This window comes from Rhincodon typus, chromosome 18 (genome assembly GCF_021869965.1).
Source record: "Rhincodon typus isolate 14 chromosome 18, sRhiTyp1.1, whole genome shotgun sequence".
Taxonomy (NCBI): Eukaryota; Metazoa; Chordata; class Chondrichthyes; order Orectolobiformes; family Rhincodontidae; genus Rhincodon; species Rhincodon typus.
In genome coordinates, this window is record NC_063349.1 from 18,729,498 (window position 1) to 18,756,825 (window position 27,328).

The 27,328-nt window shown below is 38.7% G+C and overlaps 1 protein-coding gene across 1 annotated transcript in view; it reads left to right on the forward strand.

Annotated features, from left to right (window-relative positions):
- The window catches only part of LOC109937248 (structural maintenance of chromosomes protein 1A-like), a 138,931-nt gene that overhangs the window by 76,534 nt on the left and 35,069 nt on the right, over nucleotides 1-27,328 (forward strand). Inside the window, 4 exon segments of the mRNA XM_048607846.1 lie at nucleotides 5,033-5,180; nucleotides 9,138-9,236; nucleotides 15,879-16,035; nucleotides 16,703-16,857. Coding sequence (XP_048463803.1) covers nucleotides 5,033-5,180; nucleotides 9,138-9,236; nucleotides 15,879-16,035; nucleotides 16,703-16,857 — 559 coding nt within the window.

Consider the following 27,328-nt stretch of genomic DNA (forward strand, 5'->3'; position numbering starts at 1 on the left):
ACTGTGGGTGCTTGTGGTCTGGGTACACAGGGATAGAGTGAAAAGAATTGTTTTGTGTGCTATCCAAATCATAACTTACATATTTAAAAGGCATTAATGGTCTCTTAGGGGGTTGTGATGGGTTAGCGACCAGCAGATGGGAAGTAAGCTAGATAACTTTTTTATTCAGAAATGCAAGGACATGATGGCTAAAGGTTTCCACAATCCGTAGTTTGTGTTGTTCTGTATTTCTGTTGTCACCAATCCTTTTCCCGGTCCCTATCTTTCTTGCAAACATTGTAGACAGGAATATTAAGTACCCATTCCTCCCATTGTTTGGGTGAAGTCTGTGTTAGCACACAAGGACTCCAAACTCTGGAAAAGGCCATTTAGCCCCTTCAACTTCTTCTAACATGCAATAAGATCATGGCTTGCTTGCAACCAATCTCCACGTGCCTGCCTTTGTTTCATATGGCATAATACACTTAGTTAACAATAATCTGCCAAGTTCAGTTTTGAAGTTAAAAATTGATCTACCCTCAATTTTGATTTGCAGAAGAGTTCTAAACTTTCTTGAATCATTTCCAAGTTTCATTTCTGAAAGGTCTGTCACTAATTTTTAATTGCTTAGCCCTAGATTTCCCAACTAGTGGAAATAGTTTCTCCCAATCCACCAAATATATTCCCCTTAATGCTTCGATCAAATTACCCTTTTGCCTTCTAAGTTCCAGGCAATACAATTCTAGTTGTGTAATCTTTCCTGGTAATTTAACCATTGGAGTCTAAGTGCCATTTTGGGTGCACTGTTCCCTGTACTCTGTGCGTAGTGTCACCCAAGGTTTTATACAGCTAAACCGTGACATATATCCCATTGTATAGTAGTTCACTAGTTATAAAAGATTACCTTCTTCTGTTTCCTGTGGTCATTCATTCAAGGTTTTTCTATCTTTCCGTTTCCAAAATGTTTTAGCTATTTAGTGAAGTCCTGAGAGAATCTAGCATGGATAAATCTAGATCATAAGCCAGATACAGCCTGTGAGCTGTAAATTGTCACTACGCGATCTATACTGCTTCGAAAATTGCCTTCCTTTGTGTGATCAGCAAGTTGGAAGTGTGACTTTCTGTCCAATTTTCTAAATCATTTACAAATACAATGATTAGTTCCAACACAAATTCTTATGGGCCGCCGTCAGTTGTGTCCTGCCAGTTAGAACTGTCCATATCTCTCCTCTTCCTTTTCCTTTGATCACTTCTTATGAGGGATTTTATCAAACACCATCTGGAAATCCACATAAATAACGTCAATAGACATTCCTTTGTTTACTGCTTTAATCACTTCATCAAATAATTCAATCTGATTTATTTAGACCTGACCTGCCTGTGTTTTTTTTATATATCAAGAAGTGCTCTTACATACAACTGAATCTTTTTCCCCCATCACCAAATCACCTGTGGTATTTTTCATCTATTAACCACCACCAGTAAATTACTTGTGTTTTCCAATTGGTTAATTTACTTGCAAAGCCCATTAAGAGCAATACAGACCATCAAAGGCAAGGGAGAGGAAGAAGGGGCTGAATCAAAACGGAGTTAGAAGAGGAGATAGAGCACTCTGCCCCTAATCTGCCTATTATAAGTCCATGCTTACTCTCTTATTAGCTGAACACTTTTGAGTCATTTAATATCACTTGAATTAGGTGTCCTTACCTCTGGACTGGAAAGCATGAGTTCAAGTCCAACCTGCTCTAAATAATAACATCTCTGAATAGGTTGACTACCTCACGAGGAATTCAGAACAAATCTTGGCAGACAGTTGAATAGACCAGATTCATAGGTTTTTTTTTTAAATCTTCTACAATCCTTAACTGAAGGAATATGTAGTTGCTGTAAGCCATGCTTTGAAGATTATCCATTGTCTATAATCAAGCCTTTTAATGAATTTTCCGACTCAACCAGTTTGTACCTCATGCCTTCATAATTTCCTTCATTCAAATTTAACACCCTTGATGTAGATTGAACTACCTCATTTCTAAACTTAATGTAAAATTCTGTCATATTGTGGTCACTCCTAAAGGTTTTCTAGATCTTAAAAAAGGTTAGTCATCTCATCAGTTCTTCAACGTAATCTATCCCTAACACACAACAGAAACCCAACATCCACAGCTTTAATGTTCATTTGCTTTACCCAGCCTATATGCAGACTGATGTTATCCATAATTACAATGTTGCCCATGCTACATACTTCTCTAATCTCCTGATAAATACCATATCCCACACTATTACTACTATTTGGTAGCCTATAAGTAACTCCAGCCAATGTCTACTGCCCAGTGCTGTTTCTTAGTTCCACCCACACAGGTTCCACATGTTATTCTTAGATTAGAATATGAATGCAATATAGCAAAAAAACATAAAAATGAATTGCAAAAGGTACTATAGGTACACTTTGATTGATATGGCTGAAAATGGATTTATTTAAGAAAGAAAGCATTTTTAAATCATTTCAATCCACCACCTGTGAATAATCAAGATACATAACTGAAAATGATTTACAGGTTTCCTACCCATATTGAGGTACAGTTATCAATGCCTTAGTAAAGTCAAAAAAGACTTTGAAAATGCTCCAATTAACATTGTTCTGGCCAAAAGAACCAGTTTAATTTTTAAATCTTCACTGAATGTCTGTAAATGCAAATTATCAGAAATTTGCAGTACTGATTTAATTCATCCTGGATGAGTAACCAATTTGGTGTGGAAAGGGCTGGAGTCTAACACTATCTTTTCAGCTAGGGCTAAATCTTGAAGGAATTTGAATCCCATTTAAAAAGCACAATCTTTTGAAAAGATTTCAGGAAGATTGTGCTCATAAAAGTCAACAACAATGAACGGGATCTTCAGCATGTAGCAGTTTAATATTTGAATGATTGTTGGTCAGAAAGCTATTCCTATCAGTTTTTGTGATGGGGATCCTGCCAGGCAAGCACTGAAAAATTATTTACACATGTTTCATCACTAAGTTGTTTTCTTTATTCTTGCTTGTTCTATGAGGATCCCTGGCAAAGCTAGTATTAGTTGCCCATCCCTAATTGCAATTGAGAAAGTGATGGTCTGAGAATCTGGTTTTGTTTATGAAGCCCTGCAGTCGTTTGTATTCAACAAAATAACTTCCGTATTTTGTCTTAAAAATAAATAAAAATGGGCATTTCTTTGTCATTGATTATTTCTGTTTATATCAGTTAATACCCACCTGAATTACAGAAAATTACTTGGGACATTGTTACGTTTTTGGAACTTCAGTGAAGCTACCCTGAAAAATGGACTTCTTTTCTGCCCCTTCTGTAAAGAGCTCCTTCATTCTGCTACTCTGACTATCTCATTTTTTTTTTGCTATTATTAGCAAATAGTTTTTTTTAAAGACATTCATTTTAGTCACTGAATTTATAACAGTTGATCTGACTGGATTTTTTTGTTTGCACCCTACCTTTTAGTAAACTTAAAATAACCTTACCAATCAGTAGCATTGCCTCTGAAGCAAATGTTCTGAATTAACTTTTAACAGAGGAGCTCCAGGTTGCTGACCTGTAAATGGTGATACAAGAGTTACCTACATTTGAGCAATTTATTACAGTCAAAATCTTGTTTTAAGATGCCTTTTTACAAGGTTTTTTGAGTTCTAGCTTTAGAATGAATGGGTTCTTGTGTACACTGGTATGATTTTACCACCAAAGAAGATAGCAAATTCCAGTTTAGAAGGTGGGAAGGGAGCTTTTTAAGCTTAAGGGAAACCTTAGCATTTGAGCAGTCCTGTGAAGATCTTGGATGAAGATGACTGTATAAACCGGTACTCTTGGATTCATAGAATCTATGATTTTAGACTGTAGAACCCTTACAGTGGGAAAGAGGTCCTTCAGCCTATCGAGCACCAATCGTCCGAAAAGTATCCTACCCGGACCCCTGCTATATCCTTTGACCTCACATTTACCGTAGCTAATCCACCTAGCCTACACATCCCTGGACAATTTCAGTATGGCCAGTCCACCCAACCTGCACATCTTTCGACTGTGGGAGGAAACCAGAGCACCTGGAGGAAACCCGCGCAGACATGGGGAGAACATGCAAACTCTACACAGTCGCCTGAGTTGGAATTGAACCTGTGTCCCTGGCTCTCTGAGGTAGCATTGCTAATCACTGAGCCACCATGCCACCCCCCTTTTTTTTTTAACCCACTGCACCTGGTAATCCCAGGTGCACTCTCATCCAAGTACTTCCCAGGCCTTAGTCTGCTGAGCTTCCAAGATCAGATGTGATTTGACATTTTCAGACTAGTATGGCCCTTCGTGAGAAGAACACGTAATATAGCTAGCTTACCTTAGAGTAAAGACTTAGTGATAGCCCCAGATCAGAGTGTTTGGTTAAAGCCTTGAAAAGGTTACTTAAAGCTGAGTAGATTTAAGCTTACATGCATAATAGCTCCAGGATGAAGCTATCTGCATTTACAGTATATTGGTTAAAGTAACAAGTGACTTTAACCAATTAAGATGTTAGAGACAGGCACTCTCGAGTACTGTAGAAGTGGTGTTTTGGGGTATTGTGCAGGTGTATTTTTAGATACTGTATCAGTGGTGTCTTCTGTGAACTATACAAAAGCTGTTGCTTTTTTGTTTCAAATTATAAAGGAGTGTTTTGGGATTAATGGAATTATACTTTTACTGTGTTTAAAAATCTTTGAATTTGTGTTATATATAGATAGCTTGGTTGACTCCATTTTATTTTCATTTCTTTTGCTAATAAATTTCTGTTTTACTGTTAAAGCAAAATGTGCAGTATTGTCTGTTTATGTTTCAGCAAGGTTTGTTAAAATCAAAACAATTCAAAGATCTATCAAACCAGGTTTCAGTTTAGGATGACATCAGATGGGAACATAACAAGTACTGTTGAGTGTTGTATTTCCCCGTTTTACTTTTACCTAATTGTAAAATGAAAAATATTTACAATTTAACTTTTTGCATGCCAAAATGTAACCAAAATTTGACATGATGATGTTTGTGTCCAGGGAACTAGCAAAACTTCAGAAAGAACATGTATGTTTGGAAACTTCAATAGAACAAAAAAGATTGGAGAAACACAACCTTCTACTTGCCTGCAAAGTCCAAGATGTACAGATTGAACTTCTGCAAGGCAACCTGGAAGAAATTAGTGAGGTAGGCATTACATGATCTTTTTCCTTTCAACCTGTGAGTATTTAGTTGTCTGCTGTTCCAACTGGGACCCAAACAGTGGTAGGAAAGGAGACTTCTAGCCTCTATCTATATGCATAGATTACCTTCCAATGGGAGTAAAGCTCACAACTCACCATTTGCCAAAGGTCATCACACACAACTTGATTAAGCAGTTAATAAGAGTAAGCATGCTTTCTTACATTTACATTTAATGGCACATATGTCACAGGTTCTATTATGTAGATCATTCATTTTGCTGAAGGCAGCAGATCACTGCACAGCTAATGAGAAAACTCTGAAGGTGCAGACAATAATCATTAGAAGCCATTACCAAGAACTAAGAATGAGATTAGATATACAAATACCACTGTCCAGTACCAACAATTGATTTGTGAATAGCCTGGCTTATTGAATCTGCACAGTTGGAGTTGTTCATTGAGCTGTAACTAGTGTCCATGTTGTGGTCAGGAATCAAATGCAGTCACTATTTTATGGTATTTTGTACTGTTCATTGTAGCGTCCACATTGGGACACTTCAAACTTAGTTTCTTCTTGGAATGTGGATTATGATGGCAAAGTAGTATGATTATCCATTCATTTTTGCCATGAGATCTTTTAGTGGGTCCTGATTTGAAGCGCCTTAATACTGAGTAAGTTTCTAAGTTACTTCAGAAGGCATTAATAATCAACAATGTTTTGTTCTGGAAGAAAGCCTTTCCAATCAACTTATAACTGTCTTTTTAAATATTTTGTTCATTTGATAAGGTACTACACAAAAGGTTATTGCAGAAAATAAAACTCATGGTTTTGTGGTTAACATATTGTAGCGAGAAGATTGGCTGGCTAACAGGGAGCAGACTGTAGGAATAAATGGGCCTTTTCCATAGTGGCAGGATATCACAAGTAATGTGCCACAGTGGTCGGTGTCAACTCTACAATTTTTATAAATGATTTGGATGAAGGGACCAATGGACCAAAGTTGCTGATGACAAAGATAGGAAAGTGAGTTGTCAAGGGGACATAAGGAGTCTACAAAAGAACATAGGTAGGTTAAGTGTTTTGGCAAAGATCTGACAAACAGAGAGTAATATGGAAAAGTGCAAAATTGTCCATTTTGGCAGAAAGAATAAAATAAAGCATAGAATGTAAATACTAAGAGATTGCAGACCTCTGTGATGCAGTGAGATCTGCATGTTCTAATGTATGAATCGCAGAAGATTAGTACACAGATGCAGCAAGTAAGCAGGAAGGTAATAGAATGTTATGTTTTATAGCAAGGAGAATTGAATACAAGAGTAGGGAGGTTAGTCTCAGTTATATAGGCCATTGTTAAGACCACACCTGGAGTAATGTGTAAAGTACTGGTCACCATACTTATGGAAGGATGTTAATGCTTTGAAAGCAGTTCAGAGAAGATTTACTAGACTAATACCTGGAACGAGCAGATTGCCTTATGAGGGAAGGCTACACATGCTAGGCCTACATCCTGTAGAGTTTAGGAGAATCAGAGGTAACTTAATTGAAACATGTAGCTTTCTAAGGGTGGGTGGATGTGGAAAGGATGTTTCCTCTTGTTGGATAATCTAGAACAAGGGATCATAATTTAAACATGAAGGGTCACAGATTTAATACAGATGCGGAAAAAAAATTTGATTGTTTAGCATCTCTGGAATTCCCTTCCTCAAAAGACAATGGTTGCAGAATCTTTAAATATGAGTAAGGCGGAGGTCAATAGATTCTTAATTACCAAAAGGATGAAAGATTATTAGGGATATCCAGAAGTGTTGAGGTTAAAATCAGATCAGCCATGATCTTATTGAAGAGCTCAAAGGGCCAAGCGACCTACTTTTATTCCTTGTTCACATGATGATACGGACTTCACCACCACTTCTTTTGACTGCTCCACTGTTACTAAATAATCAGACTGCTTATCCAACATATAGTACTGGATGAGCAGAAGTATGTTCCAATTAAATATTAGGAAAAATGAAGTCATTGTTTTCAATTCTGGATCCAAACTCCAATCCCTAGGTGGCAACTCTATTCCTCTCCCTGTCAACTGCCTGATTTTAAACCAATCCGTTCACAACCTATGGTATCACATTTGATCCCAAGATGAGCTTCTAACCTCATATTCATTGTTGTCACCAAAACCACTGATTTGCACCTCTGTAACAGTGTCCAACATCACCTGTTTCAGTTGATCAGCTGCTAAAACTCTCATTCTTGCCTTTGTTATCTCTAGATCTGAATTTTACAATGTGCATCCAGTTAGTCTGCCACGTTCTACCCTCTATAAATTTGAGGTAATCCAAAATCACATCTTAAGTTGCACTAGGTTGCATTCCCCCATCACCTCTGTGCTTGCTCGTGTACATCGGCTCCTTCCAAGCAACAATTTTATGTTAGAATTCTTACCCGTGTTTTCAAATCCCTCCATGGCTGCTCCACACCCTATGTCTATTTTCTTCAGCTATCCCACAACCATCTAAGAAATCTGTGCCACTGTGATTCTGGTCTCCAGTTTGTCCTTGAACTTAAATGCCCCATTATTCATGACTGTACCTTCACTTGCCTAGGCTTAAACTTTGGAATATTTCCCCTTCGACTCTTTACTTCTCTATCTCTCTGTCCTCCTTTAAAGTTCTACTTGGCCAAGTTTTGGATCATCTGACCAAATATTGTCCCATGTTGCGCAGTGTCATACCTGCGCTGTACACTCGGATTTCACTACATTAAAGACACTTAATAAATATTAGTTAGTTATTCTTAGTTTCAGCATGCCTCTTGAATAACTCGAGCCCGTCTCTCTGCCCTTCGATGATGCTTACTTCAACGTCTATTGTAATTTGTACGAAATGTAATTCCAGTTATGTTCCTTTGTTAGTCTAGAACCAATTAGACTATGACCCCTAGCATTTAAACACCATTATAATGAATTATGACTGGATCAGCTTTGTTCTTTTTTTGTGAAAACTTCTAACCAGAAATACAGACTCATGCATTTTAGTTACAAACTCCAGGCATAAGACCCAAATATTTAAGTCCCATTGATCTCAGTTGTTCCAGCCATGGTAAGCATTGTGTCACTAACTTGAAAGACAGTGATTTCACAGTAGGTGCTCTAATGAAACCAAGTACCATTCCTTTCTCCACCTTGCTGTGTAAACATCAGAAAACATCTCCTGTTGCTTTAAAAATACATGAGGTTCTTCTGGGCTAATTAGATTTGGATGAGGTAACTGGTCCTCACTGCAACTGTTTGGCTCTAAGATTCCACAGGCTAATCTATTACATTTTTCATCAATATAAACTCAAGAATTGCAATTAAATGGCACATTTGGAACAGATGTGCAAGTTAGACGGATTGGCCATGCTAAATTACCCATAATGTTCAGGGATGTATAGGTTAGATGTATTAGCTGTGGGAAATACAGGGATAGGTCAGGGGAATGGGTTTGGGTGGGATGATCTTCGGAGGCTCATTGTAGACTCGTTGGGCCAAATGGCTGTTTCCACACTGTAGGGATTCTATGGAATTTTGCAACCTTTGGTTATTGAAAACAGTATATCTTTATTTGCAAGCAGAGAAAGCTGTGAATTTGTTTTATTTGAGCCCATCCCAAAATTATTTTTCTGAAGAAACAAGTGACCAAAATTTAAATTTGCTATATATGTTGTTTTCTGCAGTGGTTGATGTTCTCTTGAAGATATTAATCACACTCAAAATAGATCAAGTAAGGAACGAATACAGAAATAGTGCTGTTACTGAGTGTTCTTTAGATAACATGGAGCAGTTTCATACAGAGGTTTCTAACAAATACTTATGTGCTACTGTATAAGGTTTATTTAGAAAAAAAAGACAGCACAAGATAGGAAAAAGTGAGGGAACTGTTTCTTTTCAGAGACATAACGATGTAAATTTGAGTTTTCTTACAGGTTTTAATGGAAGTTGAAAGTACCCAAGCTGCAAGAGCTGTCTTTGAACTGGAAGCTGCATTTGAAATAAACTACACCGGTTTACCAACAGATCTCAAAGTAAGCAGTTGTAATATTTGATTACTTTAGAAACATTGTTCAGTTCTTATTGCTGAGGATGTATGGCCTTTGTAAAAATTGGAATACATTGAACTGTTCGAAGACATCTAGATTTAAAGGGATTTTACCAAGGTTTTGAAGAGAAATGATGATTAAAGTTTAATGTGAGTTGTTTTCTACCTGCTGTTTATAGAAAATGAAGTGACTGGAAAAATAGCCAAGCAAAGCTTTTAGAGAGGTAAAAGATAGGGTTTATTGCCCCGAATAGCAGGAAAACCTAGCTTTTAAAGAGATTATGAGGACTCTGCTGATAATTGCCTTGCAATTCTTTGTGAACTTGTTTTCTGTTTGTCAGACCTGTGGAGCTCAGAAGGAAGAAAACCTCCAAAGCAACATCAAGGTTGCAAATCTTTCTCTCTCCCTTTCTTGCTTAAAGTACTTGGGAACTACAGTAAAGTTTCCATACCTCATTGTTTTGACTACCTTGTAAAGTCTGAAGAGCTGCACTGGGACCACTATTCAAAGACTTGGATTGAGCTTGAACTCCGTACAAACTGAAGCCTTGTTTGAAAAGATCTTCCAACAGTCTGTAGCGGTCTGCAATTCCGTTTGGTCAACACAAAATCTGCTGGTCATCCTTGTAGCTTAATTAATTAACCAGTTTTACCACTTTTTCTTAAGAACAAGTTTCATCTTATAATAAACAGATTATTTTGAGTTCATTAAAGAGGTATTGTACTATTCTTTTTCATTCTCATAGCAGTAGAAAGGGGAAGCAATTGGCCATTTTGGTGACTGAATCAAAATCATTGATATTAATGGCTCAACTTGTAGAGTAATGAGACTTGATTGCCAGCACATTCCTGTCATCACAGTCATAACATTACACACAATCATTCACCCTGATAAAATTTAAGTGAAGTTAACTAGATAACCTTTAGGGGCTAAACTTATGACTGACTTATTACAAGCAAAAATAGATTTTTTCTATGCATATACCACTGAAATGGCAATTATAATTCATTTATAGTACCGTTTATATTTAATTATAGACTACGCCTGCTCAGTCAGTTGAGAATGATGAAAAAAGATAATGTCTCTTTATTAGATTGCAAGGATACTGATGTTCATTTCTGAAGAAATCAATGCATTTTAGTTGGATTAGTCAAACACTACTTTCGTGTTTGATTAAATATGAGATTTTTCTGTATTTCCACATTTCCAGTAAACTCAATATTAAAATAGGAAGCCAGTTGTTGAACCAGGGAAGGTATATTGGCATATGAGGAAGGGTCACTGGACCCGAAATGTTAACTCTGCTTTCTCTTTACAGATGCTACCAGACCTGCTGCGTTTTTCCAGCAATTTCTGATTTTGTTTAGGCAAGTGAGGTGTTTGGCTTCTGAGGAAAGTTTGAGCAGGTTAAGAATTAAGAAAGAAAGGTAATCCAATTGAAACAAGCACGATTCTAAGAGGATTTCACAGGATAGATTTTACCCCTCAAGGTGAAATCTACAAAAAGGGGACATGGTTTCAAAATAAGTGGTCTCCCATTTAAGATTGAGAGGAGGAATTAAGACTGAGGGGAGAAACAGTTTCTTCTCTCAGAGCGCTGCTGGTATTTAGCATTCTAGTCCATAGAGAGTAATAGAGGCTGGGTAATTGTAAGTATTCAGACCTGAAATAGTCAGATTTTTGAATGACAAGGAAGTCAAGTGTTATGGGGGTCAGGAAGATAAGTAGATTTTAAAAGCACAGTGAGTTCAGCCATGATATTGTTAAGAAATGGAGAATGCTTGAGGTGCTGAATAGCCTACTTCTGCTTCTGTTTCTTGTGTTCTTATTTTCTGAACTGTTTCCAATGCAAATACATCCTTTTTATTAAGTCAAGAGAGCAAAACTGTACACAGTGCTCTAGATGCAGTCTCACAAATGCCCTGTACAGTTATAGCAAGATTCCCCTATTTATATACTCTACCCCCTTGCAATGAAGGCCAGCATTACAGGTACTTACACATATCTTCATGCTAAGCTATTGTGATTCACGTATAAGAACATGCATGCTTCTCAGTACTGAAGTATTCTGCAGTGTTCCTCCATTTAAATAATATTCTACTTTATATTCTTCCTGTCAAAATGAAAAACCTCACACTATAACACTCCACATAATACTATTTTGCTAATGTTTTGCCTTACACTTAAACTATCAATATTCATTTACAAACTCTTTTCAACTGGATTTTCACAAAGCTGAAGAGCCTCATTGCAAAATGGCTGAGATCAAAAATTAGATGTCTCACCCCTCAAACAGAGTACCTGCCATTTTCAAGGAATGGATTGTGTCTCATGCATGCAGGTCTTGACCATACAAATCAGCAGATGATTTGTGAAAAGTGTTGTGCTCAGACTAGAACTGGTAGTAGCAAGACATTTGGGTAGCCATAAAATTTCCTTTAGGATATGGCCCCAGAAGAGCATTGGGGAAGTTCAGGTGCCCTTTGAGTGAGGGATGGTGCCCCTGAGGATTGTTAAAAATAGACATTATTGGGCACTAAAGTTCACTAACTGTCAAGCTGATTGCAACAATCAAAACAACTGTCAAAGATATCAAGAAGGACTGACAGCTGTCAAAGCATTTATAACCCCTGCCCTTCAAACCTTTGAACAAACTGAGATGTTGCAAAAAAAAACTGTTGACATAAACCTAAGGACTACCATTACTGGAATAGTACTGCATGACTGACTTCTCAACTTTCAGTTTTCATAGTAGGATGGCTGCCATTTCATAATCTGATTGATAACTTCAAGTGGTTATAAACTGTTTGAAATGGAACTGACATCACCCCTTGGTGTATCCTGAATGTCCAGCAGATCCACCAGAAGTAGTAGCACAGTGGTATACAGCCAGCAGGGGGTTGCCCTGAGAGTCTTCCAGACCCCATGAAGTCTTTCCTCTTCCTCTTGCTTCCATCACTTCAAATTGGTTAATGAATTAATAATCAATGTTAAACATCTGTCAGAACAAACTCGGAGGGTGGAAAGGACAGAGAATGTACTCAGGATGGGGGAGTTCAGTCTCCATCAGAAAGATTGGCTCAGTAACACCATTACTGACTGAGCCGGCTGAGTAGTAAAGGACATAGTTGTTAGATTGTATCTGCAACAGGTGGTATGGGAACATCCTCACCAGTATATCAGCTACAGATTCATTTTCCATGATAGTATTGGAAAATGACTACTTCACAGTCCTTATGGAAATGAAGTTTCTTCTTCATTCGGCTCTGCAGCACTATCACTGTGCTAATTTGAATAGATTTCAACTGATCTAATAACGCAAAACCAGGCTTCCATGAGTCATCTTGTTCCATCAATAGTGTGTGTTCATATGTAGGAAAGTCTAGATGACATTCATACCATAAAAGTGACAGGCAAAGACCCTCTCCAATAAGTGGGAATCTAACCATCTCCCAATGATATTCAATTACACTACCATCACAGAATCCCATACAGTCAATGTCTTGGATGTTACCATTGACAAGGTTGTGAATTGGAAGGGCCATATAAATAGACTATGGCTACCAAAGCCAGTCAGCAGCCAGGAGTTCTATAGCAAGTAATTCACCTGACTCATCAATGTTACAGCTCCTACCAACATACTAGAAGCTCAATACTATTCAGAACAAAACTGCTGGCTTGATTGGCACCCCGTTCACCATCTTCAGGATTCACTCCCTTCAACACTTGTAGCAGATACTATCTACCACTATAGCAACTCATAATAGCACCTTCCAATCATGCAAACTCTACCACTTGGTAGGACAAGGGCAATAGATGCACTTGAACTCCACTACCCACAAGTTTCTCCCCAAGCCATACAAAAGCCTGACTTGGAATTTTATGCCCCATTTTTCACTGTCATAGGATCAAAATTCTGAAACTTCCTGACAGCATTGTGTGTGAACCTACAATCCAAATTCTGCAACAGGTCAGGTCAGCCACTCAAAATCATTTTCTCAAGGACAATTAGAGTTCAGGAATAAAAGTTGGCTGAGCCAGCAAAGTCCACATCCCAGAACCAAATAACAGAACTTCTGTTCCTTGTCTATATAAGAGATTATGCACTTCTGTTATTGCTTCACTGGTGTAGCGCACTGGAAATCAAACCTTGCTATTCTTGGAGTCATCTTAAAGTTAAAGATTTTGAAAAGTAAGCTGAATTTCCCAATTAACCTGTCTTTCAGACCCAGTTTGACAGAAAGCACAGACCAGCTTTTTGTACTTAATTACTATTTGTTACAAGTAAATAGGCTGTAGCTACAGGTAAACAATTAGGAATCATTAGTGTAACTCTACTAGTTAATATCTAACCCCCATATAGGCTTCCCACATATATAGGCATACACAGTTGGGGGAAAAACAAAATGGATGTGATAGGAGAAAGGAAAGACTGGGAAGGCAGTTCAGTTGTCCCTGTTTACAGGGTTCACTGAGATGGTCCTTTTGGCTTGTCAGGATGTGCTAGACCATGGATTCTCCTTCTTCAAATATTTTCACTTGCTTGCAGAAGCTACAAGTGGCTGGTTTACACTTCTAAAGTCTCTGCCTTACTAATCAAAAGCCACAGCTTAGGGCAAATGCAGAGGAAAAAACAAACTGTATTTCTTCAGACTTCGGATGATTTTTACTCCAGAGAACCAATGACTTCTCCAAACATTCAGCAGAGCTTTTGACAAATTCCCACATGGGAAACAGATAAAGAAGGCGAAAGCATATGGGTGCAGAGGAACTTGCAAGAAAAATCCAAAAGTAACTTAATGGTAAGGGGATAGTGATAGAAGGTTGTTTGTGTGACTGGAGACTGATGTCCAGTGGTGTGCCAGAGGGATCAGTGCTAGATCCCAAATTGTTTATAATACATATAAGTAAGGTAGAAGAAAATGTGGGGACGATGATAAGTAAGCTTGCGACAACATGAAAATTGGCGTTGTGGTGACAATGAAGAAGAAGGTCCTAGGTTACAGGAGGATATAAACAGATTGTTCAGATGGACAGATCAGTGGCAGGTGGAATTTAACCCTTATTGGTGTGAGGTCATGCACTTTGGAAGAAAACACAAGACAAGGGAGCACTCAATGAAAGGCATGACACTAGGAGCCTCAGAGGAACAAAGGAATCTTGGGGTGCTTATTCACAGATTCCTGAAGACACTTGCCTTTTTCTGTCATTGCATAAATTGTAAGATAAGGAAGGTTATGTTGGAGGTGTACAGGACTTTGGTTAGGTCACAGTTGGAGAACTGTGTGCAAATTGTTAAGTATATTTAAGGCAGAGACAGATTGGTTCTTGATCAGTAAAGGGATCAAAGATTATGGGGAGAAGATGGAAGAATGGGTTGAGAGACATATCAGCCATGATCGGATGGTGGAACAGACTCGATGGACCAAGCGGCCTAATTCTACTGCTGTATCTAATGGTCTTTTAGGTTCTTGGAGGGTGGAAAACATGACCGAGGAGAGTTGTTGAGGTGCGCAATCTCATAACTTTTATAAAGTTCTTAGATGAGCACTTGAAATGTCCTAACATTCAAGGCTATTGGCCGAGGGCTGGAAAGTGGGATGAGTGTATATTCAGAGTACATTTTTGTCAATGCAGACTCAATGGGTCAAAAGCCCTCTTCTGTACTGTGTGATTCTGTGATTCACACTGCTAAGCTGTTTAGCTTCCTCAGAACCAATCACATAATTATTACCAGGCAGAGGCCTTTGTCATCGATAACTGATCTCTGGTCCACAGATCAATCAGCTGTTTATTGCCAGCCAAAGCTGTATACATACCCCTTGGCTCCAGCTCATCTGCAACAAGGCTTCCGCTGCTGCTTGAACAAGCAGTTGTGTGAGCGGCACTAACAATACATATCAAGTTACTTGCATTTAAACCAGCTGTTTTCCCATTTCAGTCCACAATCAAAACACAGAAAGCTAAAAAGATATTGTCTTTACACTTGAATCAAATGCTTGTTCGATGAAGGAATAAGCAGTTAAAGAACTGTAAATTCACTGAATGGGTTTTTAAAAATGAGCTGTTTATTTTTAAAATTTGTAATAAATATTTAGAATTTCTTTTTAAAAGCAGAGGTAGATAGATTCTTGATAAGAGGCTGAAGGGTTATTGTGGTATGTTAAGATGGGTAGGCAGAGATATGAAATAGATCTTATTGAATGACAGAACCTAATTCTGCACCTAATTCTCTATTTGTATGTTATCGGAAACATTTACTCAGCAGATCTAGTAGCATTTGTGGAGAGAATAACAAAGTTAACAGTTAATTGTGTCTCTCTCCACAAGTACCAGTTTGAGTGTTTACACTTTTTCTATTAGTATACGTCCACATGCTAAGGAATGTGAAGGCACCCAATTTAATATTATGGGTATGTGTTAAATACTACCTTAAACATTTGAAGTAGTATTATAATGGTCAATAAATAAATAATTTCTACTAAAGTATTTAGTAATTTAATAAACCTGATTTTAAGGTTTTCCAACACTCCCAATTGCTGTATAATTCTCACAATTAGATGTCAATTATTTTGCAGTTTTTTTAAGACCATAACTCAAGCTACATAAATTTATCAATTTTCTCAGGGCCTCACATCTCTTAAGGACATTGAGATGGAGGAGAACAGATTGAATAAGCTATTGGAAGAAAAGGAGACAATTTTACAAAGAACTGCTGCACCAAATTTAAGAGCTGTTGAAAAGCTACAAAATACATGGGATAAGTTTCAAGAGTCATTGTCTGGTAGGTTCAAAGTTTGGTGTATTGAGCTGACTTTGCAATTGCTGGCTTTCATCCCAACATGATTGAAACTTTGCTTTAGTTATAATCAGAAATTGGTGACTTTAAAGCTTCATTTTAGAACACTTACTGATTTACAGTAATTAAATGAATTAGATTTCTTTTTTAATTTACAGGTATGTGCTTTTAATGAGATTTTTCCTGTTTTTTAGTCTTCTGCCTTTGTATTTGATCAGTTTCTGATGTTTGATTATGGTGCTTTGGTTTGGCAGACTTAGACTCTATTGAATAAAAGACTCTGGAATGCCAAGCCAATGAAAAAGTGCACTAGGGTGGGAGAAGAGTGTGTGTTATCCTGTGGAATGGTGACTAAATAACGAGAAAAGCATTCCGTGTCTGAAAAGGTTTGGAGAATAAAACAAACTAAAGCTTATTGCAAACCCAACCAAGTCAGTCATCAATGCCCCCCATTTAAGGCAACTTGAATGCTGGATTTCACTGGACCAATAATATTTGATCTACAGCAAAATCATTTCAACAAATGAAGCCAGTGTGAGAAAACAGCCTTGAAATAGCTAGAAAATAAGCTTATGAGAGATTAAATTGTTTACATTTTTTCCAATCCATTTTAGTCTAAATTTTCCCACCTAGAATATCTGTTCTTTCCTAGCATTTGAAACAAGCAGAAAGAAAGCTAGAATATGCAGACAGGATTTTGAATATGTCAAAAGAAGAAGATACGATTTGTTTAACCAGTGCTTTGAGCATGTCTCAGTGAAAATTGATCAGATCTACAAGATGATGTGTCAAAATACCAGTGCTCAGGTAAATCATATTTCTAAAATGAAATTTCGGTATCATGATTCTTGTCCCAAAAAAACAGCTTTGTACCCTTTTGTTTCACTTCAGTTAATTTGTTTTTTATATAAACAGTGAATATAACGATTCTTTTGTGTGGGCTAAGAGGTGAACAAGCTCTATGAAATACTTGTAAAATTTCACTGTGTTTGACTCACTCTTTCAAGTGATGGAAAAATCTGCTCACATGAAATGGATTCGCCAAAAATGGCAGGTACATTATCTCACTACAATGTATTGCCTTTTTCCCCCCAAACCTTTAAAACTGATCGAAGTTGTTTGAGTGAGTGTTTAGAGATCTTTTAGTCTAAGCAGGAAGACTGTTAACGCAAGCTAAAATAAACAGCACAACTGTTTCTTCTACTTTTAAAGCAGTGGCTTCTGGGAGAGATTACTTGATGTTAGGACACCAGGTGTTTGATAGGCCAGTGGTTGCAGTTTCCATTAGTGAGCTAGCTGGGCTAAAACAGGAATACTGATGTTTTACTTAATTGAGATATTTGGTGACAGAATTTGCCACAAAGCCCCAAATTGGCTGTTAATATTCATTGTGTCATGGTCATATTAGGAGCTGTTAATGTCAAAAGAAGTCCAAAGGACCAGCAGTTAAATGACAATTAGAAACAAAACAGAACAAAGAACTATGAATGGTGGAGATCTGGAGTTTTTCTCTCCACAAATGCTGCCAGAACTGCTGAGTTTCTCTAGCACTTTCTGTTTTTGAATTAAAAACAAAACACTGCAGGTGCTGTTAATCTGAAATAGAAATTTAAAGGGCTGGAGAAACTCAGCAGATCTGGGGAGAGAGAAACAGAATTAATGTTTCGAGTTCAATGACTGTTCTTTGAAACTGGACGGGGTGGAAAATGATGTTTTTTATGCTCTTGACAAAAGGAGAGCAGAGCGAATGAAATAGGTGGTGATGATTCCAATGGTAAAAGACAAAGAAATTGTTATGGTAGTAAAGGATAGATTGAGATACAAAGTAGATGTTAATGATAGGTGTGAATAGAAGAATTTTACTGTCAGCAAAAGTCAAGAAAACATAAACAAACCATGGCAGTGAGGTGTCATAAAAACAGAGGACAGAGTTCTAAAGGCTACAAGGTGCCCAAGCAAACAGTGAGGTTGCATTGAGCTTCACTGGAACACTCTGCAGCAGCCCCAGGAGAGAAATGGTGGCATGGTAGTGGAATGGTATATTAAAATAGCAAACAACTGGAAGGCCAGGATTACTCTTGAGGGCAGAATGGGGATATTCCACAAAGGAGTCACCCAGTCTGTATTTTGTCTCATCAATGATTTGTGAGCAGTGAATATGGTAGACTAGATTGAAAGAAGTACAAGTAAACCCACTGCTTCACCTGAAAGGTGTCTTTGGAGTTCTGCAGTTGCCCTATTAACTTCTATTTTGTGTCCCCATTGCTTCTGTACCACCGTTAACACTTTATTTGTCTTTTGCCCTGGGCACCCTCACCTTCTATTTCATTTTCTCCTCCCTTTTTGTCACGAGCATAGAAAGCCATCGTTTTCCAGTCACTTCCAAGGCAGAGTAGTTGGACTCTGTGTCAGATCTGTTTTGCACTCCATAGATTCTGTCAGACCTGCTGCATTTCTCTAGCACTTTGTTTTTTAATTAAACTGTGTCACACAATTTCACCTTGTTAAAGAGAATCATTGCAAACACCACTAACTTTGCACTTTAGCTGATAAGACCTATGCCAAAAACTCGCTTCTATTCTTAAATGTCTCCCTGTGCTACTGCCCCAAAAAAGTGTTTAGTTATCTTAGAAAATCTTGAGGATTTATTTACCTTTCCTCGGAACAACCCAAAATTATACAGTAGCCCTCCAGGGTTTCCTTTACTTTTTATTAGCATTCTAGCTATTCCCTGAGCTACAAATTCTGTGGGAATCCTTCCATTTGCATTTGGCTAAGTGGTCCTCCAGTTTGCTTCACAGAAAGTGTGGAGTTTTCAGCTTTTTGTCCTGACTTTGGGCATGTATAGAGTGCTTTTTCCCAGTCTGCTCCCACAGCCTCTGTAAAGTTCTTTTCAAGCTAACTGGTTAAGTTGATTGCTTTCTGCCACAAGGCCCTGCAAAGACTACAATAGGTTTCTTCTTCTAGCTTCAAACTGGGGAAATTTTTCAGCTGCTTCCACTACAACACCCCACCCAAACCACTTAACAAATTCCAAACTTTGCTTGTGCCCCAACTATATTCCATATGGTGAACAACGTTAGTATTTTCTCTGCTAAATGCAGATCTGACTGACATTCATTTCATTTGCCTCTCCCTACTCAGTGAATTGCAGCCTACACAAGACCAATTCTGACGTGCTTCAGTCTGTTTCCAAAATGAAATGCGCTTGCTTTTGTCAGCAAACACATATACAGATAAATAGAAAGAAAAGTCTTTTAACCAAGGCCAACTTGAATCATTTCGGCAATTTGATAGGTTTTCAGATATTATCAAACATTCATCATTTTTTCCCAGGGCAGAAATGACTGTCACAAGGGGGCATAATTTTAAGGTGATTGGAGGAAGGTATGGGAAGATGTCAGAGGTAGGTTCTTTACACAGAGAGTGTGGGCGTGTGGAATGCGCTGTCGGCAGTGGTAGTGGAGTCAGATATTTCAGAAGCTTTTAAGTGACTCATGGATAGGCACATGGATGATAGTATAATGTAGGATATGCAGGGTAGTTTGATCTTTGTAGGATAATAGTTTGGCACACTGTCGTGAGCCGAAGGGCCTGTACTGTTCTATGTTCTATTTTACTTTCAGCAGAACTCTGATTCCGTAACTTATATTTGATTTTTTGAATTGATTGATTGAGTCTGATAACAGTGGAGAAGAAGCTGTTCCTGAACCTGCTGATACATGCGTTTGAGCTTTTGTATCTTCTACCAGACGGAAGAGGTTAGAAGAGATTACAGCTGGGGTGGGAGGGATCTTTGATGTTGGCTGCTTTTTCAAGGCAGTGAGAAGTGTAGATGGAGTCAATGGTTGGAATGTGTGATGGACTGGGATGTGTTCACAACTCTCTGTAGTTTTTTATGGTCCTGGGAAGAGCAGTTGCCATACCAAGCCATGGTGCATCCAGCTAGAATGCTTTCTATGGTGCATCTATAAAAGTTGGTGAGAGTCCTTATGGACAAGCCTAATTTCCTTAGTCTTCTTGATCGTCGCATCAACATGGGTGGTCCAGGATAGATTGTTGGTGATCGTCACTCCCAGGGACTTGATGCTCTCAACCATTTCCACTTCAGCTCCATTGATGTAGATAGGGGCGTGCTTTCCTCCTTGCTTCCTGAAGTTGATGATCAGCTCTTCAGTTTTATTGATGTTAAAGAAGAGATTATTATCTTTACTCACGCTACCAAGCACTCTATCTCTATCCTGCGTTCTGAGATATCCAGCCTACAACGGTGGTGTCGTCAGAGAACGTTGGAGTTCAGACAAAATTTGACCACAGTCACAAGTGTACAGGGAGTACAGTAAGGGCCTGAGTATGCAGCCTTGAGGTGCACTGGTGTTGAAGATTGTCGTGGAGGATATGCTGTTGCCTATCCCCTCAGTGATTGCAGTGTGTGGGTCAGGAAGTTGAGGATCCAGTTGCAGATGTCAGAGCAGAGACCTAGGTCTCAGAGCTTGGAGATTAGTTTGGTTGGGATTATAGTGTTGAAGGTGGCGCTGTGGTCAATAAGTAATAGCCTGACGTAAGTATCCTTATCATTCAGATATTCCGGGGATCAGCATAGGGCTAGGGAGATTGTGACTGCACTGGTAGGTGAATTGCAAGGGATCAAGGCACGCTGGGAGGCTAGAGTTGATATGAATCATGACTAACCTCTTGACGCACTTCATAATAATAGAGGTCAGAGCCACCTGGCAGTAGTCATTGAGGCATGTTGCATGTGTTTTCTTTGGTACTGGAATGATGGTCTTCTTGAAGAAGGTGGGGACTTCAGATCATAGTAAGGAGAGGTTAAAGATGTCAGCGAATACTCCTGCCAGCTGATCCACACATGATCTGAGTGCATGACCAGGGACTCCATCTGAGCCAGTCGCTTTCCGTGGGTTCAGTCTCAAGAAGGCCAATCTGAAATCTGCAGCACTGACTGAGAATATAGGTGCATCCATGGCTGTCAGGGCAGGTGACACTATTTTGCTGACTTGCTGTTTGAACTGAGCATAAAATGCTTTGAGCGCCTTGGGGAGGAATGTATTTTTGTCCACTATTCTGTTCTGCTTCACTGTGTAGCCTGTTATGTCATGTAGGCCTTGCCACAGAAGGTAGGTGTCTGTGTAGTTAGTTTGGGTCTCTAACTTAGTCTGGTATTGCCTCTTGGCATCTCTGATGGCCTTATGGAGGTCATATCTGGATTTCCTTTAACATTCAGGTCGTCTGACCTGAACGTTGCACACCTGGTCTTCAGTAGGCAATGGATTTCCTGGTTCATCCAAGGTTTCCAGTTGGGGAACATATGGATTGACTTCTTTGTTACGCAGTCCTCTATACACTTGCTAATGAAGTCCATAATGGTGGGCAGGTAATTGCACTTTGTCTAAACTTCCTTGCTGCATTACAAGATTAGAGATAGATCATTCATTGCGCAAGTTCAACATTTCAACATCTAATATTGTATGATGAATATGGGTTAGTTTTAAAACCGAAAGAACTGTGGATGCTGCACATCAGGAACAAAAACAAAGTTGCTGGAAAAGCTCAGCAGGTGTGGCAGCATCTGTGAAGAAAAAAAATCAGAATTAATGTTTCGGGGCTGGTGACCCTTCCTCAGAACTGATGGTAGCTGGGAAAAAGTCATTTTATATGCAGAAAATTGGCGGGGGGTTGGTGGGGTGGGGAAGCGATAGGTTAGAACCTAAAGAGAGAGAAGAACAGTGGGACAGACAAAGGAGTTGATAACGATCAGGCCGGGAGGGCGAAAAGTTGTTAATGGGGACTCTTAGTGACTAACAACAGGTGGCGGGTAATGGTAAGCTGTGTGTGAGGTAGGGGGCTGGCACATAGGAGAGTTTAGGCCCTAAAATTATTGAACTAGATATTGAGTCCAGAGGGCTGCAGGGTCCCCAAGCGGAAAATGAGGTGTTGTTCTTCCAGCTTGCGTTGAGCTTCACTGGAACACTGCAGCAAGCCAGAGACAGAGATGTTGGCCAGGGAACAGGATGGTGTGTTAGAGTGGCAGGCAACAGGTAGTTCAGGGTCTTTTTTGTGAGCAGAATGTAGGTGTTCTGCAAAGCGCTCACCCAGTCTACACTTCGCTTCCCCAATGTAGAGGAGACCACATTGTGAGCAGTGAATGTGGTATACTAGATTCTGGGAAGTGCTGGTGAAGTGTTGCTTCACCTGGAAGGTATGTTTGGGCCCTTGGATACTGGGGACGGAGGAGGTAAATGGGCAGGTGTTACACCTTCGCCGGTTACAGGGGAAAGTGCCGTAGGGCTGAGGGGGCTTGTTGGGGGTGAGGGAAGTGTGGACCAGGGTGTCCTGAAGGGAACGGACCCTGCGGAAGGCAGACAAGGGAGAGGAGGGGAGGGGAATATGTATCTGGTGGTGACATTGCGCTGGAGGTCACAGAAATGGCACCTATGATCTTCTGGATGTGGATGCTGGTGGGATGGTAGGTAAGGATAAGGGGAACCCTATTGCTGTTGAGGGAGGGAAGAGAAGGGGTGAGGACGGAAGCGTGGGAGATGGGTCAGACCCGGTTGAGGGGCCTGTTGACAACGCTGCTGGGGAATCTTCAGTTGAGGAAGAAGGTGGACATTTTGGAGGCTCCCTTGTCGAAGTTGGCCTCGTTTGAACATATACGACGGAGACAGCTTTAACTGTGATTAACTCCAAGCTTGTTTCAATTTCACTTTTGGTAGGAGTGGTTATCAGAATCTTGATCAGATGCCTCCATTTATTTAGTTAAACTTTAATTCCTAAAACTAAAAGTTAAATACTAAAATATATGAATTGTAAACTCAATATTCCCAATGATTATAAGATATATTAATTTGGATCCACTTCAGCCTCAAAGAGACCCCACTTCTTCTAATCCCAGAAAGGCATTATACAGTTTGAAAATGTGGATTTTATACTTTGCTGTGTGGACAGAAATGATCAGGAGCTCTTTAGAAACATCGTCATAGGCAGCATCACTTCTTAGAGAATATGCATATACCATACCCCATAAGCTGGAGCTGTGAATCCTCAATAATTGTTGCTTACCTTTCTATTATTAAGTCTCGATAGGATAAGCCCTTAAGAAGGTGTGATTCTAGAATGCGAATGTAGTTTAGCAAAAAACATAAAAATAAGCTTTTAAAACTTCTATAGGTACATGAAAAGGAAATGTTTGGAAAAAATGAATGTGAGTACTTTAAACGTATAGTCAGGAGAATTTATAATGGGTGATAGGGAAATGGCAGAGAAGCTAATTATCATCTTGTATCTGTTTTCACTGAAGAAGATATCAGAAATCTACTAGAACTAGAGATCCATGTGGCTCGGAGCTAGAGAGAAAGAGGAGTTCAAGGAAATTAGCATTACTAAGAAGATGGTATAAGAGAAATGAATGGGGCCGAAAGTTGATGAATCCCCAGAATCTAACAGTCTGCATCCCACAGAGTTGAAGGAGATGGCTATACAGAGAGTCGATGTGTTGGTGATTATCTTCCAAAATTCGGTTCTGAGGAAGGGTCACTGGACCTGAAATGTTAACTCTGATTTCTCTTCACAGATGCTACTAGACCTGCGAAGCTTTTCCAACCATTTCTGTTTTTGTTTCTGATTTCCAGCATCCACGGTTCTTTCAGTTTTTAAACCTGTTAGCTTTACGTCAGTAATAAAGAAAGTGCTAGAATGTATTGTGGACGTGGGCTAAATTGGCACGTGGTTGATATGATCTAATTGAGCATAGTCAACATGGATTTGCAAAAGGGAAATTCTGTTTAATGAACTTGTTGGGAGATTTTTGAAGACATCACTAACAAAATTGATAAAGGAGAGCCAATGAGCATAGTAGTGAAGTTCTGTTTCAGTTGTATAGGAGCTTGCTTAGATCACACCAGGAATACTATGTGCTCTTTTGGTCTCAGTGGTTCATCAGACTTGTTTTCAGGATGGCAGGGTTGTCCCATGAAGAGAGATTGGGAAACTGGTCCTGTATTCTCTTGTGTTTCAAATAACGAGAAGTGATCTCATTGAAACATACAAAATACTTAAAGGGGTAAACAAGCTAGATGCAGGTAAGATATTTCCCTTTGTTTCGGAGTGTAGATCAAAGAGGCACAATTTAAAAATAAAAGGGATGCCACTTAGGTCTGAGACGAGGAGAAATTCTTTTACTCATAATATTTTGTACCTTTGGAGTTTTCTACCACAGATGGTTGTGGAGTTCAGTCTTTGAATATGTTTAAGATTGAGATTGTTAGAGTTTTGATTACTACTGTGGTGAACAGGGTTATGGGGGTGATATGTGTAAATGGCATTGAAGCATTCAATTAGATGATCATGTTGAATAACGAGGCATGCTCGATGGGCTAAATTGCCTACACCTGTTCCTGTAATACCTGTCAATCAGGTGACACCTTCTCGAACTATCAGAGTCTTAGAGTCATGTCACATCTGCCTTCAACAATGCAGAAGGACCTGTTGGAGCAGTTTGATGTTCTAAATATTCAAATCTGATAGGATGTGCCAAGCTTACTCATCCAGCAGTTGTAGATTAGGAACTGGATTTAGCCATTAAAATGTTGAAGCTGTTTCGCCAGTGAATTAGATCATGGCTGACCCAGGTCTAATGCATGATATTGTTAAATATTAACTTTTCACAAAAAATGACAAAAGGAGTATATTAATCATATATTTGATTTTTTAATCTAAATTATGGAATCTGACTCAAGTTTTTGTAATAATGGAAGTTCAACATATTTGGGCTGTAACAAATTATTTTCACTACAAGAAAGCACAGTAAAATACAAAAATCTTGAAATTGGGCAGTCAGATTGCTAGAACAGGAAGTGGAATTTTTACTTCTCGATTAGACTACATATTAGACCCCCCAGAAAAATTTATTAAAAAATGCTTTTTGGAGCAAAGAAATTAGTCTTGTAATCATGTATTTCTAAAATCAATTTAGAGCATCATGCTCTTCCAAGTTCACAGATGCTCACAAGGGCAGCATAAATATAGATATAGGTCTATTTGGACAACAAAAAAAATGCTTAATTGGTGTTTTTAGGGAACTGGCATGTAAAAGGTGTTATGAAGAAATAACCTAAATATATTTTAAAAGATTGTGTGGACCCAAATAAATACAGCAAATGTTTTATTAACCTGCACCATGGGACCAGGAGTGTGCCGATTGCTCAAACATCTGGATGATGAAGAGATACATGGAACAGCGGTAAACCCTGACCAAGTGAAGCTTAGTGCAATCAACATCCCTCAAAAAATCTATGTAATAACATGAACACACCTCCCAAAAACAATGCACAAACACACATTAAGTAATAGAAATGTAATGCAGGGGGTATACACATCACTTACAACATCGTGGCATTTGAGGTTTGATAAGGTGCTGGTTAAAACAAACTTTGCTGTGTATCTTTTAAACAGTGGGCACTTTGTTGAGGAAAAGGCATTGGATACAACAGCAAAAATATGAATGCATGAAAATAGGAGAAGTAAGACATTCAGTTCCTCAAACCTCAAACCTGCTCTGTCCTTCATAAAATCATGGCTCGTCTGTTTTGAATTTCATGTTTCCATATACCTAGATAACGTCTGATTCCCTTGCCTAACAAGAATCTATCTCTCTTTGAATTAAAAATATTCAGTGACCCCGCATCCAACTGGGCAGAGAGGCAGAAAGTTCTAAAGTCAGACAGTTCAAGAGGATAAAAAAAACTCTTCATCTTGGTCCTAAAAGGGACATCCTTAATTTTAAATAGTGTCCCCAGTTCTAGACTCTCATACAACAGGAAACATTGCTTCCATGTTGACCTCAAATAGCCTGCTTCCTGCAGCTTTGGGCTCTAGAATGTGCTGTTCTCAGAAACTACCCAAAAACATTCTATAAACTCATAATCCAGGCTACCTTTGCCCACCTGATTTTTTCCAGTCTTTAAGTGTAGGTTTAAATCTGGCATGATTATCACTGTACCTCCTGACAAGCTCCTATTTCTTCCTATTGTGCGGTTGCTGTTAAGCACCTGAACACCAGTCCCACAGTGACTTCTTGCCTTAATTATTTCTCATCCCAACCAAAATTATTTTTACATCCCCGTTTCCTGACCATATTTCATGCTGTCTATTGTGCTGATGCCATTATTAATTTATAGAGCCGGCTGTCCACTTTTCCAAACTTCCTGTCCCTTCTAAATGTTATGTACCCTTCAATATCAGGTCTTAAACCATGTCATCCAGCAGCCACAACTATGATGGCTACTAATTCTTACTTGTGTTTTTCTTTCTATACTATCAGCTTTGATTTCAATACTACGTGCATGCAGATACAGAATCTTCAGTTTGTGCTTTTATTATTAGTTTGTTAAACTCACATTTTGACCCTCACATCATTATTAAAATGTGATGACCAGAGCTATTGCAGTTGACTCATCCTCAGTGTTTACCACTTCTCCAGGTTTGACATTACTGGAAAAAACTGAAATTCTATTCTATTCTGATATCCAAGTCATTAATTAAATATCACATACAAAACAACAATTGAAGTTTTCTTCTCAAAAAACTTTTATTTAAAATAAGTCGTTCATAATAATTTCATAATAATTATTTCTTTCATAATAATAGTATTAGCACCCTGTAATCCAGAGATCCAGGTAATGGATCCCATGGCAGATTTTGAGATTAAGCTAATAATGACCATGAAATCATTATGGATTGTTATAAAAATACATCTGGTACATTAATGTTACTTTATTGGAAGGAAGGCTGCTCTCTTTACATGGTCTGTAAATGGTCTTGCAAGTTGTTCAGTTGTATGAATCTGTAAAAAGTCTCAAAAAGGAATGAAAACTGGCATCAGCTAAGGTACTAGAAATGATAAATAAACAAATCTGTTCATCTTACCAAGTCCCCCTTACCAACATCTGAGACTAGTGCCAAAATTAGAAGATCTGTCTCACAGACTAGTGAAGCAACAGCCTGTCAGTCATACTCAAAGAATTATACCTTGCAATGCCCTAAACACCAAATATGGGTTTGGACTCTCCCACCAAGGACAGATTCAGAAGAGATGGTGGGAAAGTAGTATACAGTCAGGATGGATTTACCCTGCAAGTCTTGTGCACAAAAAGCAGGACAAATCCAACGAGGTCAACTTTTGCCCTTTCTATTCTTGATCATTTGTAAAGTGACAGATGGTGTCATCAACAGTGCTATCAAGCAGCACTTGCTTAGC